The following is an 18,928-nucleotide window of genomic DNA, read 5'->3' on the forward strand; positions in this document are numbered from 1 at the left end:
CCTTAGTTTGGGGTATTTTGAGCATGATTTTGGAGTTTTAGTGGTTTTTAATAAGGAGTTAGCTCATTATTTCGACCCAGCTTTTCTGCTTTGAGGCAGTTGTATTGTTTATATATACTCTTATTTTTTAGGAAGGGGTTCGGATTTTGAGGGAGAGTGCTTATGTGATTTTGTCCTTAGCACCTTTTGTCTTGATTATTCTGATCCATATGCACACATACTGTTTTTTTTTGGGCCTTTGATTGAAATAAAGTTTTCCTTGGAACCAGTTTTGGAGTTGACAGATTTAGTTGTATGCATTGAGGTAATTGATATTATTCAAATTGTGTTTTAATAATAGACCTATCTGAATGATGTCTTATCTTGCATCTTCTTTATCTAAATAGCTGTTCATAGGTTTTAATTTGTGTTTCCATTATTGATATATTCGATTGTGATCAAATTCCTTTCGTATATTTTCAAGTCTATAAACCTTCTCTTAAATTATTGATATTAATTAGCAGATCTTCAAGCAGGGTTTCTTGTGATTGTCTTGTCAAGCTTTCATTGTGTCTCAGGTATAGCAGTGATTTGTGTTATCAATCTTGGTGTATCACCCTATTTCTTTAAGTTTTTCGTGTTTTAGGTTATCTTTTTACCCTTTTCCATCTGAAAGTTTTATTTCTCCATTAGTACAAGTAAGGTATAGGATAAATCATATAGGAACCGGCCTAGAATCTGGAGGTTCAGCCAAGTTATAAGTTACCCACAACTTTTGGCTGATCCCATGTTTCTCCAAAATCGCTGCGAGTTTTAGAACTTAAGGCAAATTTTTAGGGTGCAGATTTTGGATATAACAGGTATCAGAGCTGGTCGATGGGATCTCATAAAATTTGGTGGATTTTTTAAAGGAAAATTCAAGCCTCTTTCAATTTGGAATTTTTTCCAAAAATTTGCTTTTTGATTTTTAGGAGAACAAATCGTTAGAGGTATTTTATGAAACTTATGTGGTTCGTCTTTGAGGATTTTTGTTGGAAATTGCAACCCTGGTTAAGGGTCTTGATCTCGTGATTTCTTGGTTGTAGAAAAAGTCTGATTTGTTTTAGGGTTGCATGTACTCACATGTTTGTTGTATGTATTTGTATGTGCTGTTTTTTACCATGCGAAGTCTCGTGTTTTTGTCGCCCCAAAAAAAATTCTTATGGGTTTCTATAACTTTTTCCCTTAAAAATTATCTGGCAGTTTTACTGTCTTTCCTAAAAAATGAAGTTTTGTAGTCTCTTATCCGTGTTTGGTTTTGACAGATTTCTCACCTCAAAATCATGCTGGTTTTGATTGATTTTTCACCTTAACAATCATGTTTGGGTTTTTTGATTTTTTCTCCTAAAAATCATGGCTTTTTTGCATTGTGTTTTGGGGCATCGTGCTAATCTGCAAAGTTTGGGGGGTTTGCTGATTTTTCCTCAACATCGTGTTAGCTGTTTTCAGTGTTTGTCTCTGTCTCTAGGGAAGAGAAGCTGTGTTATCCAACATAAGGTTGGATATTTTATGGTGATTTCTTATCAAAGGTTTTGTTGATTTTGGGAGGGTTAGTGGCAGACTCATCTTAGTGGCAGGCTCTTGTCTCTTGTTGCAAAGCATTCTGAAGAAGGGAACACCGTTCTCTATTCTTTTATGGGCAAATTTTGGCTTCTTGGTCTTTACCATTTTGTAGATCTAGGGAGGGTCTCAGTAGCAGCAAAATGTTTGGAAGAATTTGTGACCAAAAGACATTAGTTAGACAATGACCATTAAGGGAGGATATTAAAATATTAAAATATTTCTTTAATGATCGTCTTAGTTAGTCTTTAGTTTATTAGGTAGTTTCTATTTTTAGCTTTAGTTCACGATTGTTTCTTATAGAAACATCGTCTTTGTAAATCTATATAAGGAGCTTTCTTCTCCTCTGTTTAATACAACTATGAAAACATTGATTTAGCATAACAAAAACACTATGGGAGTTGATAAAAACCAGGGGTTGGTAAGCTTCTATTTATGAAAAATATTGTGATCTATGGAATTTACTCCAATAGAAAGAAAGATATTTGTTTCTGTTCAAAGAAAGATTAATCAATAGATAGAAAGAACAGAAGCCACAGAAGACAAGAGCACATATTAACAAATGAATTGATTTGAAGAATTTACAACTATTTTTCTTAATTAGAACAAGATTAAATTTTAGATTTGAAAAGATATTGATTTGGGTTTTTTTTATAAAGACATATATAAAGATAAGATTTGATTTAATAAACAAATTTTTATGTAGATTTAAATACACTATGCTTAGAACAGAAAATAGAGATTTATGAGCATAATAGAAAATAATTTGAATGTAGATCGAATATAAATATATGTGTTCAAAATTAATGAATAAAAGTAAAAGGAATATCTATATAGTGAAAAAATATAATTTTTTTTACAAATGGATTAGAATTTTTTCTTTAAAGAAATTTGCAAGAATAGAGATTAATGATGCAATGAAATAATTTTTTTAAAAATTTGCAAGATTAGATTAGTATTATTCTATAATGAAATCTACAAATGAGTAAATGGTTATAACAAAAGAAAAAAATTCAACCTGCAAGAATAAATTAGTATTCTCAATAAACCAAAATAAAACCTGCAAATAACAATAATAGATCAATGAAAGTCGACCAACTTTTCTCTTTGTTTTGGCAGCAAACCTCCAAAACAAGAGAAAATGAGTTAGAGGATTAAATAAAGAACTCCTTATTGGTAAACCTTCCAAAGAGTGTTCGAATAAAAATTAACATATAGATTGAATAAAAACTTGCAACAAAAAAAAAAAAAAAAAAGAAGAAGAAATGAAGCTTTGCTTCTCTTCTCCTCTAAACAATAAAAAATTCTTCCAATGTAACTTTCACACAAACTCAAAACAAGGATTAGGTAGGCTCTAATACCATGAAAGAATATTATCAAAATGAAATGAAAGGAAATAATTCAAGAGAGCTTGTTATAAAAATAGTTACCATAAACTCAAAGCCAAAGAGAATTTTCCAAAGATCAACACAAGAGAAGACAAAGGATTTTTGAAGGGGATAAAACAAAAAAAAGAAAAAAGAAAAGAAATGAAGCTTTGCTTCTCTTCTCCTCTAAACAACAAAAAATGCTTCCAATGTAACCTTCACACAAACTCAAAACAAGGATTAGGTAGGCTCTAATACCATGAAAGAATATTATCAAAATGAAACGAAATGAAATGAAAGGAAATAATCCAAGAGAGCTTGTTATAAAAATAGTTACCATAAACTCAAAGCCAAAGAGAATTTTCCAAAGATCAACACAAGAGAAGACAAAGGATTTTTTAAGGGGATAAAACAAAAAAAAACCCCACATGAATTATATGAATGAGGGAAATGCCTAAAGAATGAGAGAGAGAGAGAGCCATAAGCTCATCACAAGCACTACATAGTGAGTTTGTGGTGTAGAGAATGAGAGAGGAGCATCTCTTATATAGATGATGAGAAGGGGAACTATTGAGTAACTCCCTTGTGAATGATTGCCACATTCATAAGTTTGTGCATAACAAGTGTCATAATCCTCCTAAGGAAGAATAAACTATTTTCCTTGATAAAGGAATTACAAAAATGACTTGTCCTTACACATGGACAAGAGAACAAAATACATAAGGCATACCTTGGTTTATACCATTAAATAAGTACAACTAAGGAAAGATTACTAATTCTAACAAAAACTCATGATACTAATGATAAATGAAATAAGAAGTAAAGCATGCATTGTTTTTAATAACACAAAAATAGTAATTATCACTTTTTAATGAGAAATGCAGGAGGTAATTCTTGAGAACTTAACATAAAACACATCTATCCAAAAGTAAGAAAAGAAAGACATTTCTCCTAAAGTAAGAAAAAAGAGAGAGCAGGATACGGGTTTAAAAGGAAATATTAAAGAGTGGGTATATGTAAAACATATATATTATAGACTAATATAACACTTTGATATTGTCACAGTTGAAGAAGGTCGTAGGACAAACATGACAAGGAAGGAAGTATGAAATGGGAGTACGATAAAGAATGTTGATTCAATGAATAAGCATGTACATTTATTGTCAAAATAAGATATATTGACTACCACTTTAGATGAAATCGATAAGGAATTGAGAAAAAGAAAGCGAGAATTAAGTGGAGAGGAAGTTAGAGAGCTGCTCTATATACCTTGCCCCTTTGGTATTTGGTTTAAAGAAATGGATAGCGAAAACTTTATTTCATTTAATACAAAAGATGCTAGGCATCATGGGCCCATCTTTTGAGAAAACTCACTAATGGAAAGGGGTCATCACAGTGGAAGCTGAGATAGGAAATATGTGATACAGTTGAACAATGTTTTACCAACAGGGATGGCAACGTTCATGTCCATGCAAATATACATTGGGATCATAGACGCATTACAAGCTTAGTTCTAAAGCAAATTGGAAGAAATGTTCCGGTTCCATAAAATGGAATGAGTGGGAATTCTAGATTGTGGGGGGAATAATAATATCAATGTTTTATTCCCACTTGAACATCTTTAAATGGAACATGTCCGAAAAGGGACACTATCTTAGCTTCCACTGTGAACCATCACTTGATTTGAGACATATGGACCTTCATTGGAGAATCTTGTATCAAGGATGTTGATGTGCAAGTAAGTATTTTTTTTTGAATATTACATTTATTTGCTTTTTTTGAATATTACTTTTGTTCTTTTCCTTTGTTTGTGAGCATGTTCTTGTAGGAAATTGGTACATTAGGCATGCTACCAAATATTGTGCAAGACTCAATCTTGTGACAGCAGCTCTATAGAAGTTGTGATCCAAAATTCATTAGTCAGCTGATGATCAGGCTAGATAAAGTGAGGCTCTTGAAGCAAATATCCTTGATGATTGATTTGATGAGTATTCTTCTATGAAAAGGGAGTCTACACTTCTTCAAAGGCAACATAGGAGCTCAGAAGATTGATACGAGATTCAGAGGGAGTCTAGTTTATCATAGGCATCCTTGGATGAAGAGCGAAGAATCCATAACTTGAGCTTTTGAGGAAGTAACTAGAGGACATGACTTCCCAGGATCGTTTTTCAGAGGGAGAATTTTGAGGTGCGATCCCTTGTTAATGATCTTTTCTATATAAGGGAGAAGGTCAAAGTAAAATTATTTGTAATGTACTTTTTTCAAGAGAGAGAAGTTTGGGTGAAAGTTCTTGTTCCACCCTCTAGGAGCAGCTATGATGGATCCACCCATTGACTTGGTTCATGGTGGATATCATAAGAGTTACTATTTTACATATGTGGATTATGTCATGGAAGGTGATGATCTTTCATTGATATATTTGTGAGGTCACTACTGTAAGGTGACGATCTTAACAATGGCTTGACCTGTTATCATGATTGACTACATTAAGTTATTGTCTCGGAGTGCCGGATATCATGATAACAAACATATGATGATAGAGTACCTTAAATTGTTGTCCCAGAGTGTCGGAGTATTTGTTGTTCTTGTTCTATTATCATGATAAACTACATTAAATTTTGTCCTCGAATGTGCCGGAGATCATGATAATGAACATATCATGATAGACTACATTAAGTTGATGTCCTGGAGTGTGCCGGAGGTCATGATAATTGTTATGATGGACTACATTAAGTGGTTGTCCTTGAGATCATGACTGTTATTTGATAGACTACATTCAGTTGTCGAAGATCAGATAACACATATCTTTCTAAGATATAACATATTCTTTTGGTAGGCATCAAGGATTTAATGTCAGTGCACATACCAAAAGAATATAAGTATGATGAATATCATATGATTGATATTTCTTGTTGAGTCATACTTCAGATTATATTGAAAGATAACATCTAAGTTGTTTGATATATGTTGATATCCTTAAATATGCCATTCCAAGAATATCATATTGAGATGATATCTCTCCATATGCTTGAGAGCATAATGTGTTCTATAACAATCCTCCCTAGCTAAGAGGGAGTGTTAAGGTTGTAGCTTCAGTTGGATTGAATTGACTTGAAGATTATTTTTTTATGGTTATTGGTAAATCATCATTTAGACAAAGATTCTTATATATATATATTATTGTTAATATATTATCTAATGATGATTAACCAGAGCATAATGTGTTCTATAACAATCCTCCCTAGCTAAGAGGGAGTGTTAAGGTTGTAGCTTCAGTCGGATTGAATTGACCGGAAGATTATTTTTTTATGGTTATTGGTAAATCATCATTTAGACAAAGATTCTTATATATATATATATATATATATATATATATATATTATTGTTAATATATTATCTAATGATGATTAACCATACAGACATGTCTCATGAAGAGACATGTTTCCTCCTCTAGTATTATAAGTCAATCAAATCTGCATTTGGAACACACCAATATGATGACAATGTTATTACATTTGCAGAAAATGATCTTTAAATTACAACCACCACCACCTTCAAAATATAGTCATTTTTATACACATGCTTGTTGGCCATCATCGAACAGTGTGAAGTAGACGGAGATGCTTCAGGGAAAGTTGACCACATTACCACATTTTTCTGAGCTTCTTTACTCTAATGGCACCATTTGTACAAGTCGCCTTCCATTAATAGAGATTTTTTTTTATTAGCATTATTGAAGAAGCAAAGTATGGGAGGGTTTTATCTTATTTTTTCCTTTCTGTGAAGTGTGATGATTTTTATTTTTAAAAGAATACCCTCGGGCTGGGCATGGCATACCCATGGGGGTTTGCCTGGACATGCTGCAGAGTGTAGCTGGATGAACCTGGCTGGACTATGCAGAGCCCTGTCTGCATCCATAGTTGACTGGACTGGGAATGAAGTGGACCCAGATTTGGGAGCCAATCTGTGTGAACTAGTAATTTTGTTTAAAAGTTCAAATTTTTTATTGTTTTGATGTTTCTGTTTATAAGTAAAATATGATTTTACACAGTGTACTGATACAACTATTTATTATAGTACTTTTTTTATTTTATGAATCTGAGAAAAATGCATGTCATCTCCACCTCTAGTCTCTTGGTTCTGCATATCTCACAGAATTAACCAAGTAAAGTGATGACCCCGAATTATTTTGATTCCAGGTATTGGCTATATGCAGCTGTAAGATTCAAGAGTCTTATAGTGACAAATGATGAAATGAGAGATCACTTATTTGAATTGCTAGGGAGCAGCTTTTTCCCAATATGGAAGGAAAGACATCAGGTATTTCACTGGTCATGTTCACTATCATGAAGAAATTCACAATGTTTTGTTTACTCATCTGTCCTGCTTGTTTAATATTTTAGTAAATTATAAATTCTGGTACTGTGGAGCATATAAACTGTGTAATTTTTAATATTTATTATTGTATACGAATTTATGAATTCCATGACACATGAGAAGATGCTAATGTACACATTTCATGATGCATGGGATGGCTCCAATGTAACTTTCTGGCCATTCAGTTATACAAATCACAGTCTTAGGACTTGGACTCAGCTCAGACTCAACAGGTCACAATTTTGACTCGGACTTGAGACACAGCATGGACTCAGCAAAGTCTCAGTAAAAAATGAAAACCTCGTAAAATTACAGAAGACATTTTCTTTTTTCTGTGTTTACAGAACATAGAAGTCTAATTAAACTTTCAATTTGTCATAATTCAAACATTACACATTTATATGATCCTCAAACTCTTAAGATATGAGATTTCATAGTGTCAAAATCAAATAATACACAACAAAATCATAATAAATAAATGTATAATAGCATGCAACTATTTACATATGATGATATGTGAAAAAAAAAAAAACCAACACAATCTACATTCTCCCCTTCCCCTCCTAGGCACTTTGTTTTTCCGACCTTGAACTAGAACGTAAAATGGTTTCGAAATTATGGTGATAGATTCTTTCTTTGAAAGTGTCATTTTCCACCATTGCATCCAATTCTGCTTCTTATGCTGAACTTCTCTCCAATTGTGTAAGATCTTCACCGGTAGGGACATCGCCTTGTTCATAGTCAATCCATTCACTATAAGGATCAATCTCATCCAACTTGATGGATACATGTGAAATGCCCTCCACCTTTCTAGTTTGAAGGTGATGCTTGTACTCAACAAAGATAAGATCATTGAGGTGCACTCGAGTCAACTTGTTTTTCTTCTTTGTGTGAATGCTCTCAAATAAGCTTCAACTGTGTTCGCACCCAAAGGCACTACAGGGATTAGACAAAATATGAATGACTATCTTTTGTAGATTTGACATGCCAACACCATGATTCTCCTATCATAAATCTACAAAATAACGTAAAAAATTTCTAAGGATCAAGTAAAACTATAAGTATCAAGTCTCTAATTTTTACTGGTAATATTGAGTTAAAAATCAAAAAATTCTTTTTACTTGGTTATCATTTTGTCTCCTCTGTATTGCTCAAGCTAAAGAAGACAAACTCTTATTTATAGAGGAACTTTCTCTCTTATCTCAACATCTGGCACCATTTATAAATGCATGAAATAACAACTTCTATTAAATCATTAGGTTTAAATGTATTGGAGGAGAACTTTGTGTTCAGGTAGTAGACCAAGATATGTATTGGCTAGTGGAGTTGGTTATTTCATGTCCAATTAATGATGCACCAGATGATTTTATTTTTTTGTTTCCACCATAGTAATGCAAAATGGTATTTTTGGCCTCAGAGAGGAATCTATCGGCCTGTTATCACCATCCTCTATATGACATCCTCAACTAAAGGTTCTGTTACCCAAAATATTGAATACAAATTTTAAATTATTACAAAGTTAATGCAAATATATAATTTTATACAAAGTTTATGTTTGTATTTGCTTCCAACCTTGGTTAAATCCTCTCCATTTTTGCTGAATAAGTCATCAAAACTTGTTCTTTCTGTCTACTCCTCTTCACCGTTTTTGGCAAAGGGAGACTAGGTTTTGCTTGAGATGAGGAATGTTGGCAAGAATGCTTTGAAAAGTGAGGAAGTGGCTAGCATAATGTTTCACTCTTGGTCGCACAAGCTTGTTGCCATTTGTGTGCTGTATCACCAAAGGTAGGACCTAAGTATGGTTATAAATAAATTTGGTAAGTAGCATCTTCAACCACACTTTTGAGTTATTCAGTCTTGCCAATGTCCTCTAACAACAATTCCAAGCAATGTGCAGCACAAGGAATCGAAGAAATAGTAGGGCACCTCTTCATAACAAGTCTACCAGCAGCTACATATGCTGTTGCAGTGTATTTTCTATTGCTTCCTCTAGCAATGACCCACTCAATTCTCTAGATGCTGGTGTCTTAAACACCTTAACAACAACTGCTAGTGCATTCACCATCCTTCCCACTATGGATTGTTAACCACACTGAAGGTTAAATAATTATAGTAGCAGAAGTTTGGTATATCATCTTATGCCCATGATGATTTTCCTTATTCCAAGCAGTACCTTCAAGTGAGGGTTATGCTCCTAGAAAATTATGTGGAATAAAGAAATTTGGTGATGATGAAGGAATATGGATAGTAGTAGAAATGGAATCCTTAGGACTCTCACCAGTAGAAGAATGTGGATGTCAAATGCTTGTGAGTTGGGTTAACAAAAGAATCCTTAGATACACTGTTATGCATCACTGATGCTAGGGTTAACAAAAGAATCCTTAGATACACTGTTATTCATCACTGATGCTATTACTTCTTTTGTCTTCAGTTTCCACTTTATTCATTTCAAACTCAGCAAGTACGATTTTCAGATTTTTACCCCTTTGGATGCTTAAATTAATTATGTAAGACATATAGGTTGGTCTTATAAAATTAAATCATAATAATAAAATTGCATGAGTCAGTCTACACTTGCACCTTTTTCACAATAATAAAATTCGATAAATTGACCTCCAATTAGCCTTTTTTAAAACAATAAATTCCACGAGTCAACCTCCAATTACACCCTCTTTCAGCATAATAAAATTCCATCAGCTGACCTCCAATTAAAGCCAATATAGCCAACAATCTCCCTAAATTGACGTATCATCAATGACAATATTTCCGGCAACCCTACTCTGGTATCAATGACCATATTTCCAACAATCTCCCTTCTTGAACAAAAGACACTTTGGCATCAAGATAACAGTTTCAACAATCTCTTCTTTTGTCATTGATGACAACCTTAAGAAGAATTAATCATCTGTGAAGACAACTAGAACATGGTACTTCCATTATTTGGAACACTCCCTTTTTCTGTAATCACTCCCTTTTGATATCAATGACATCAATGGGCATCAATCTTCCTTTTTTTGTAACTCTTTCTTTTCGAAATCCACTAGCTGATCTTTCTCCGGTCATACAATAACATAACTTATTCCAATCTTTCTTTTTGAAATCTACATGTCTGGAAGATATACAATCATTATCTCCAAAAGGGTTTGTGTTTCTCCAACTTGACATGTTTTGCTACCTTATTGTCTTTCAATGTCTACTTCATCCAAATAATTTGTTTGCAACATGAACTTGTCTGCAACATGACATTGTTTCTATCATCAAATGCTACCAATTGATTGTGCATCTGTATATGCTTTTGAGTGAAAATTGCTGATTCAGGTTCGGGGATGGATTCAGGTTTGTGCTTTTTGGCAAATTTTTTTTCCCCATTTGGGTTAGTGGGTATGTATATATATACAAAAAAATAAGAGAAACCCGTGGGTCCCCTTGGGTTCATCGTGGGTCCTCCTGGATTTGCCACGGGTCCAACTGGGTTCACCGTGGGTTTGGGCAGGGTCCTTAATTTGGATTGTGTATCCACCCAAGTTCGCGCTGATGTGAACCTGGGCGGACCCATAGCCCAACTTAAGGACCCTACCTGGACCCGAAGCGAACCTAGGCACGAACCCAGACCGGGATCCGGGCAGCAGGGTCTGAACCTGGCAACTAAGAAAAGTTCACTTATGAGATACCACAACCCAATGTCCAAAATGCCCTCTGGGTAGTTGAATGTTTGTTTGATTGCTTGCAAAATGAGTCCCTCTTGCATAATGTTTGTGTTAGTAATATAAGGCACTGAGGGGGGGACCGAGGGGGGAGATCAGTGCAACCATAGATCTTAAAACCTTTTTAAGCAACTTCCAAATTAGCCAACATGCAAGTGAGTTTATAACATAAAAGCAAAGCAAATGAGACATCCACAACATGCAACACAAAACATTAATATTTTTATTGTGGAAACCCTTGGTTAGAGGGAATAACCATGGCTTTGGAATTAGTACTCACAATGTCTCACTATTGCAGCAATAAGATTTGCCCTGTTAAAGCCATTACATCATTTTGGTAGGGACATGTTAGGAATAACAACCACTCAACACAACTAAGCAGAGGTGGGGGGGGGGTGGTGATTTAGTGGTGTTACAGAAGTAAACTTTATGCTTTTCAACCAAATCACCAATAAGAATTAAAGCAGTACAAATCAAGATTAGCAAGAAATAAGCTAACACCATAGTGCACGAGATTTTGTTCTGCTTGAAAACCTTGTCAGGGATGATACCCACAAGATCATGCACTAGTATGAAAAATGTCTCTATTAGGAGACCTGACCCTGTTAGGAGTCGATACAATTATGTCCAGTACATAAGTCCTTGTTAAAGGACTGAACCTCTGTTAAAAGGTCTTCAACGCTGTTAGGAGTTGATGAGAACAAAAGGCACTTGCCTGGAGCTCACTGCTCAAAAAAGAGATGGTTAAAACCAACTTATGGACTCACTACCCATATTTGAATCAATATAAGAAAGGACACACTGTTTCAAAGGATGAACTGGCTGATGACAACTTTATTGTAATTACAGTTCCATTGAAGAATTATTATGGATTCCACTCCTATCTCTGTCAAAGCATCAAATGCACCTTCTCAGATCTGCTCTGACCTTTCTTGCATAAATTTCACAAGCTCACATCCATCAACACCATTCTCAATCAAAGGAATTGCTTTCCTTTATGCAAGCAACAATAACTAATTAGGTATCCAATACAAGTTTATAGCAATTACAAACATTAAAACACGTGCCACAATCTATAATTCATGCCTGCCAAGTCATAACAAATGTTACACCACCTAGTCAGCTTCCAAAATCAATCATGTAATTGTCACATGCTAGTATTGATTTCAGCATGACCCAATTAAGCCATAATTCTTGTAATATATTCTAATCCACACCTTCTCCTATGCATGATGCTCACATGCCATGATTCCTGATCGCAACCAACTGATACTCAAAATACAGTGACTAAATTGAGAATATTTCCCTGTCACTCACTTGTGACTAGTCTTCCCCAAAAGAACTATAACTCTTGCAAACCAACACATTAAACCATCCAACCGTAGCCATAAGGTCTATGCCCTCTCAGGATGTTATAACCATGACTGCATATACTGAAATGTTGTACGCTATCTGTACAACTCTGTCCAACTGGCTGTAATAGCCAGAATCACAGTCTTTCTGAAACAACTGTAGATGCAGATTAAATTTCTTTCATATTTGATCTATTTGTGTCTTTTCTATTTTCAGAATATAATTCTTACAGTCACTGTACTTTCTTGCAGATTATAGTCAGACTATTGATGTAACAGCTGGTTTTCTACTAACTAATTTCTTCATTTAAACTAACTGATACATAATTCATATTCACATGACATAGAATTCAAAAACGGTTTAAAAACTGAATTTAAGCTTACACTACTTTCTAATTGAACAAGTTTATCATTAACTAATAATTGATTTAATCAGCTGAAAATAAATCTAAACTAATTATAGATTATTGAAATGAAAATGCAGTTTAGGATGCTCATGAACAACTAAATAAATTTGAAGATATTATCTAATTTTTCAGTAAATTGTAACTTATAGCTTGAAAGGAAATACTAACTTACAGGTTAAATAAAACATACTATTTCTAGTTGAGAGACTTTCAAGATTGGTTGTCCAAGCTCTGACTTTGGTGAGAGGAAAAGCATTATCATAGGCTTAACCTCCCAACTGCGGACTTTTTTACTTATCCCCACAAGTTCTAAATTAATTGAACAGCCCTCCCTACCCCGAGTTCGGGCATGGGACGTTCGTTGATCCAACCATCGAAGTAATCAGTGTGAAGAACCTCCTTATAGCAATATCGTGAGAATGCTCGAAATAACAGAATACAAAGTGATAGCAGAACTCAGAATGAATCTACTGATCGCAGGCCACTTCGAGGGGGTAACCTCCTTTGAGCAAGCTCAATACAATAAATTCGTCCGTACCCATCAAGGGCCTCAACCTATTCTTATATACTGAGTACGATCTAGAAAAGTAATACTACCTATGCATGTGGGATAATAAAATATACTCACGGGACGACTTACAAAGCATATGCGTCCAACAACACTACTCTGACAAAATAAATAGAAGGAACACACAGGTTCCTAACATCCCCTCTCCCTTAGAAAAAAGCTTTGTCCTCAAAGCTTAAGGTGTGGAAATTGTTGTTGAATCTGAAGAAGGGGTTCCCAGGTATCATCCTCTGGTTGCATGCCATGCCACTGAATCAAGACCTCAGAGATGGAGCGAGAGCGAAGCTGGCGAGTGCGCTGGTCAATGATTGCCACCGGCTCCAGGATAATGGATCCTTCCGTATCCATTTCAGGGAGAGTAGTTTGTGCTCTGACAGTGGTACCCAGAACTTTCTTTAGACAAGAAACATGAAAGACTGGATGAATGCGGGAAGAAGGAGGAAGTTCCAGTTTATAAGCAACTGAACCAATCTTCTGCAGAACCTTATAAGGCCCATAAAATTTTGGGGCCAGCTTATGACGCCCTTTCAGCTTTAGGGAGGATTGTTTGTATGGCTGTAGACGAAGAAAAACCATATCCCCAACTTGAAATGAGCGCTCAGAACGGTGTTGATCTGTTTGCTGTTTCATCCGATTACGGGCCATGTGAAGATTATCCTGTAAGGTACGAAGAATCTGATCCCTGCTGCGGAGAACTATGTCAACTGCCTGGACTGGTGAGCTGTTGGGAGTGTAGGGAAGGAGCACTGGAGGTGCCTGACCATAGACTGCTTCATATGGAGTCATTTTAGAGGCAGTGTGGTAAGAGGTATTGTACCACCATTCAGCTAAAGGGAGCCACTTGGCCCACTGATGTTGCTGTTCGGAAGTGAAGCAACGAAGATAAGTTTCCAAGCATTTATTGACAATTTCAGTTTGACCATCAGTTTGTGGGTGATAGCCTGAACTCATCTTCAGTTTGGTGCCAGTTTTCTGAAACAGTTCAGTCCAAAAATGACTGGTAAAAGTTGCATCACGATCAGAGACAATGGAAGAAGGGAGTCCATGAAGACGAAATATCTGGTCCATGAAGATTTGTGCAACAGAGGAGGCAGTATAGGGGTGGCTGAGGGCACAAAAATGACTATATTTCGAGAGACGATCAACCACAACCAAGATCACTGTCTTGCCACCGGATTTAGGAAGCCCTTCAATGAAATCCAGAGAAATATCAGTCCAAATCCGTGTAGGGATGGGCAATGGTTCGAGCAAGCCAGGAAGGAGGGTCGTTTCACCCTTGTGGCGTTGGCAAGTATCACATTCAGCCACCATCTGTTGAATCGTCTGTTTCATCCCTTTCCAAAAGAAGTTTCGCCTTGCTCGCTCATAAGTTTTGAGGAAGCCTGAGTGCCCTGCTGAAGGAGAAGCATGGAGTTCATAAAAAATAGCCTGATGTAGAGCTGGGTTCTGAGGAAGCACTAGCCGACCCTTGTATCGAAGAGAAGCACCATCCCAAGAGTAATGTGGTATAGCAGAAGGATTATTGGCTAGCTGGTGAATGATTTGAGATAAAGAAGAGTCACTGTCATAGCCCTGCTGAACAGACGCTAACCAATTGGGAATGGGCATAGAAATAGCGGAAAGGGAAGCTTGATTATCAAATGTGCGAGAAAGAGCATCTGCCACAATATTCTCCTTACCCTTCTTGTAGGTGATCTCATAATCATACCCCATGAGTTTGCTGACCCATTGCTGTTGTGTAGGAGAGGATACCCGTTGTTCCAGGAAGTATTTCAGACTTTGGTGATCGGTTCTGATGCAAAAATGACTCCCTAAGAGGTATGGCCGCCACTTCTGTACAGCATGCAAAATAGCCATCATTTCTTTTTCATAAGTAGAGAGGGCTAGATTCTTACCAGAGAGGGCTTTGCTAGTGAACGCAATAGGATGGTCATCTTGCAGGAGAACAACACCCAATCCATTGCCGCAAGCATCACTCTCAATAGTGAAGGGTTTGGAAAAATCTGGCATCGCGAGAACAGGTGTATTGCACATAGCCTGTTTCAGTTGTTCAAATGCAGTCTCAGCAACAGGGGTCCAGGAGAAGGCATCCTTTTTTAACAGAGCTGTCAATGGTGCTGCAATTTTCCCGTAATCTTTGACAAACTTGCGGTAGTAGCCAGTCAACCCCAAAAAACCCCGAAGGCTCTTGAGAGTTTTAGGATGCGGCCAAGTTTTCATGGCATCTATTTTTGTAGGATCCACCTGCACTCCATGGTGTGCAACAATATGCCCGAGATACTCCACTTCCTCCTGGCCAAACACACATTTAGATAGTTTTGCACAGAGGTGATGATCAGAGAGAAGTTGCAAGACAAGCTCCAGATGATGGAGATGCTCAGCCCAAGTTTTGCTATATATGAGGATATCATCAAAGAAGACCAGAATGAATTTCCGGAGGTATGGTCGAAATATGTTATTCATCACTGCCTGAAATGTTGAAGGAGCATTCGTGAGGCCAAAGGGCATGACTAAAAATTCATAGTGACCATCATGTGTGCGGAAGGCAGTTTTAGGTATATCCTCCTCATTAACCCGAATTTGATGATACCCAGAACGAAGATCTAACTTGGAGAAAAAATGAGCCCCATGAAGTTCATCAAGAAGTTCATCAACAACTGGAATGGGGAACTTGTCCTTTATAGTGAGATGATTAAGTGCTCGGAAATCAATGCAGAGTCGCCATGACCCATCTTTTTTGCGAACAAGCAGAACTGGAGAAGAAAAGGAACTGGTACTAGGGCGAATAATACCTTGCTTCAGTAAGTCACGGACAAGTATCTCGATTTCGGTCTTCTGATGAAATGGGTAGCGGTAGGGCCTGATGTTGGGCGGAACACTGCCAGGAAGGAGCTGAATACGGTGGTCCTCTGGACGAGAAGGAGGTAATCCCACAGGTTCAGCAAATACACCAGAATACTTGTCCAAAATGTGTTGGAGATCGGCAGGCGTGCTAGAGACTGCTGATGGCTGCATCTGAATGGAATGGAGCTGAGCGATGACACCATGTGAATTCTTCTTAAGAAGTTTTTCCATACGGTGTGAACCGATGATGCTGAGAGACCCTGGTTGTAAGCCTTTCAAAGTGTGTTGGTGCCCCTCGGCTGAAAACTGCATCCAAAGTTTAGCAAAATCGCAGAGAATGGGGCCAAGAGTGCGTAACCATTGGGCACCCAAAACCACATCACAGCCACCTAAGGGTAAGGCAAACATGTCAGAGCGCATGTTATAATCTCCAATAGAGAGACGCACATTGCGACATTTCCCTTTACAAGGTAAAGTGCCCCCATTGGCAATCATGACTTCAAAGCTAGAGCAGGGATGGATAAAGCAATCAGCCTGTTTGGCTATTCGTGGATCAATGAAGTTATGAGTGCTACCAGAATCAATGAGTATAGTAAGAGGGATCTTCTTGAAGAAACCCTGGACCCGCATGGTTTGTGGAGTAGTGACTCCTGCCAAAGCATGGACAGATATCTCTGGTGGAGCTTCTGGTGAAGGAGGTTCAGGCTGGTGAGGCTCAACCGCATCATCCACTATTTCCTGAGCATCTACATATTCTTCCAATTCCGGTGGAGAATCCACATCCAAGAGATAGAGCTTTTGCTGAACACATCTATGGCCCCGAGACCATTTCTCATCACAATTATAACAAAGCCCTTTGTCTCGCCGGACTCGCATCTCTGTTTCAGACAAGTGCTTGATCGGAGTAGTTCTGGGAGCTGGTATGACTGGAGGGTTGTGAGAACCTGTATTTCTGAATGGAACAAAATTAGATCTGGAGCGTTGTAGAGCACTAATCTTGTCTTCCGCTAACTTAGCCAACCCAAGGGCTTCCATCATTGTAGTAGGTCGAAACATTTTGACTTCTGAGCGAAGTGCATCCTTCAGACCACTGACAAAACAACTACGGAAGAATTCATCAGACAAGCCCTCTGTGTGATTAGCTAATTTTTCAAACTCTGTCTGGTATTCTCTTACAGTGCCTGTTTGACGCAGTTTAGTAAGTGCTCCGGTGAAATCATCAAAGGAACTAGGGCCAAAGCGCTCCAAAATGAGGGTGCACAATTCTCTCCATGTTGGGCCTACATTAGCCTTGATGTACCAACGGAACCATTGAAGAGCTTCATGTTCCAAATGAAAAGATGCAAGGGGGACTTTGTGGTTATCCAAAGTATTATGCAAGCTGAAATACTGCTCTGCCCTATAGATCCATCCAGTCGGATCAGAACCATCGAAGCGTGGAAAATCAAGCTTTGGTCCACGGAAATTGCCAGAAGAGGACCCAGTATCTCCTGAATGGTTTCGGCTCATGGCTGACTGCTGAAGGTTAAGACCCAGAATTTTGTCATCCAGATCTTGAAGTTTGGTTTTGAGGGATGCCATTTCTTCTTCCATGATTTTTGCTCCTGTACGCGTAACAACCATAAAGCAAGGTTTTTTTTTTTTTTTTTTTTTTTTTTTTTTGTGGAATGGGTAGAAGATGAGAAACAAAAACTTTTTTAGTTACGGCAAACTTGGAGTTGGGTAAAACTCAGATAGGACATGGGTGTTCGACGGGTGGTGGGAGACTATCTGGGGACAAGGGAAACAGAAAAATGAGGGTTTCAAGGGTAGGGAGGTGAAATGAGGCGAACAGTCCAAGAGGGATAAGGGAGCAAAATGAGGAATTGAATCTTGTGGCTCAGTTTGGTGGCGATTGGATGAGAGGTGAAAAAGATAGGGCAAACCCTAAAATTAGATAAATGAGGGATTTAGGGCTTTGATATGTAAAATTTGGGGTTGGGTCGCCAAGGAAGGAAGTATGCGAAATGATATTGCAGACGGTCTGCGGAAGTATGAGCAGAAACAGAAAGCAAACAAGGAAGCTACGACTAAAAAACAGAAAAATTTTTACTCTTTTTTTTTGAACAGTCGACTTAGAAAAATTCACTCACAGACAGAACAACTGAAAAGAGTTATTGCAATAACAAGAGATATTAGAAGTGAGAGGAACCTGAAGACCACGACAAAAAAAAGAAATTTGATGTAATTTTCACCCAGCGAGCCCAAGAGAGTGCTCTGATACCAGATGTGAAGAACCTCCTTATAGCAATATCGTGAGAATGCTCGAAATAACAGAATACAAAGTGATAGCAGAACTCAGAATGAATCTACTGATCGCAGGCCACTTCGAGGGGGTAACCTCCTTTGAGCAAGCTCAATACAATAAATTCGTCCGTACCCATCAAGGGCCTCAACCTATTCTTATATACTGAGTACGATCTAGAAAAGTAATACTACCTATGCATGTGGGATAATAAAATATACTCACGGGACGACTTACAAAGCATATGCGTCCAACAACACTACTCTGACAAAATAAACAGAAGGAACACACAGGTTCCTAACAATCAGGTGGGTTGAGGTCCCAACAGCTATTTTAAAGAATAACTAAATCATCAGGACAACAACATGATCAATTTGTTGTGGCAAGTCTGCTTATTACCACCCTGGCCAAGGATTTCGAAATGTGGGTTTATAACCTGATTTTCAC

At 37.2% G+C, this 18,928-nt stretch overlaps 1 protein-coding gene across 1 annotated transcript in view; it reads left to right on the plus strand.

Moving 5' to 3' along the window:
- LOC149575944 (proteinaceous RNase P 1, chloroplastic/mitochondrial-like) overlaps nt 1-18,928 on the plus strand; it is a 116,625-nt gene that overhangs the window by 51,132 nt on the left and 46,565 nt on the right. Inside the window, exon 4 of the mRNA XM_089816053.1 lies at nt 7,145-7,265. Within this exon, the coding sequence (XP_089672179.1) occupies nt 7,145-7,265 (121 nt within the window). The remainder of the gene's footprint in view (nt 1-7,144; nt 7,266-18,928) is intronic.

This window comes from Cupressus sempervirens, chromosome 1, assembly GCF_028749045.1.
Source record: "Cupressus sempervirens isolate cs-2001-9-10 chromosome 1, ASM2874904v1, whole genome shotgun sequence".
Taxonomy (NCBI): Eukaryota; Viridiplantae; Streptophyta; class Pinopsida; order Cupressales; family Cupressaceae; genus Cupressus; species Cupressus sempervirens.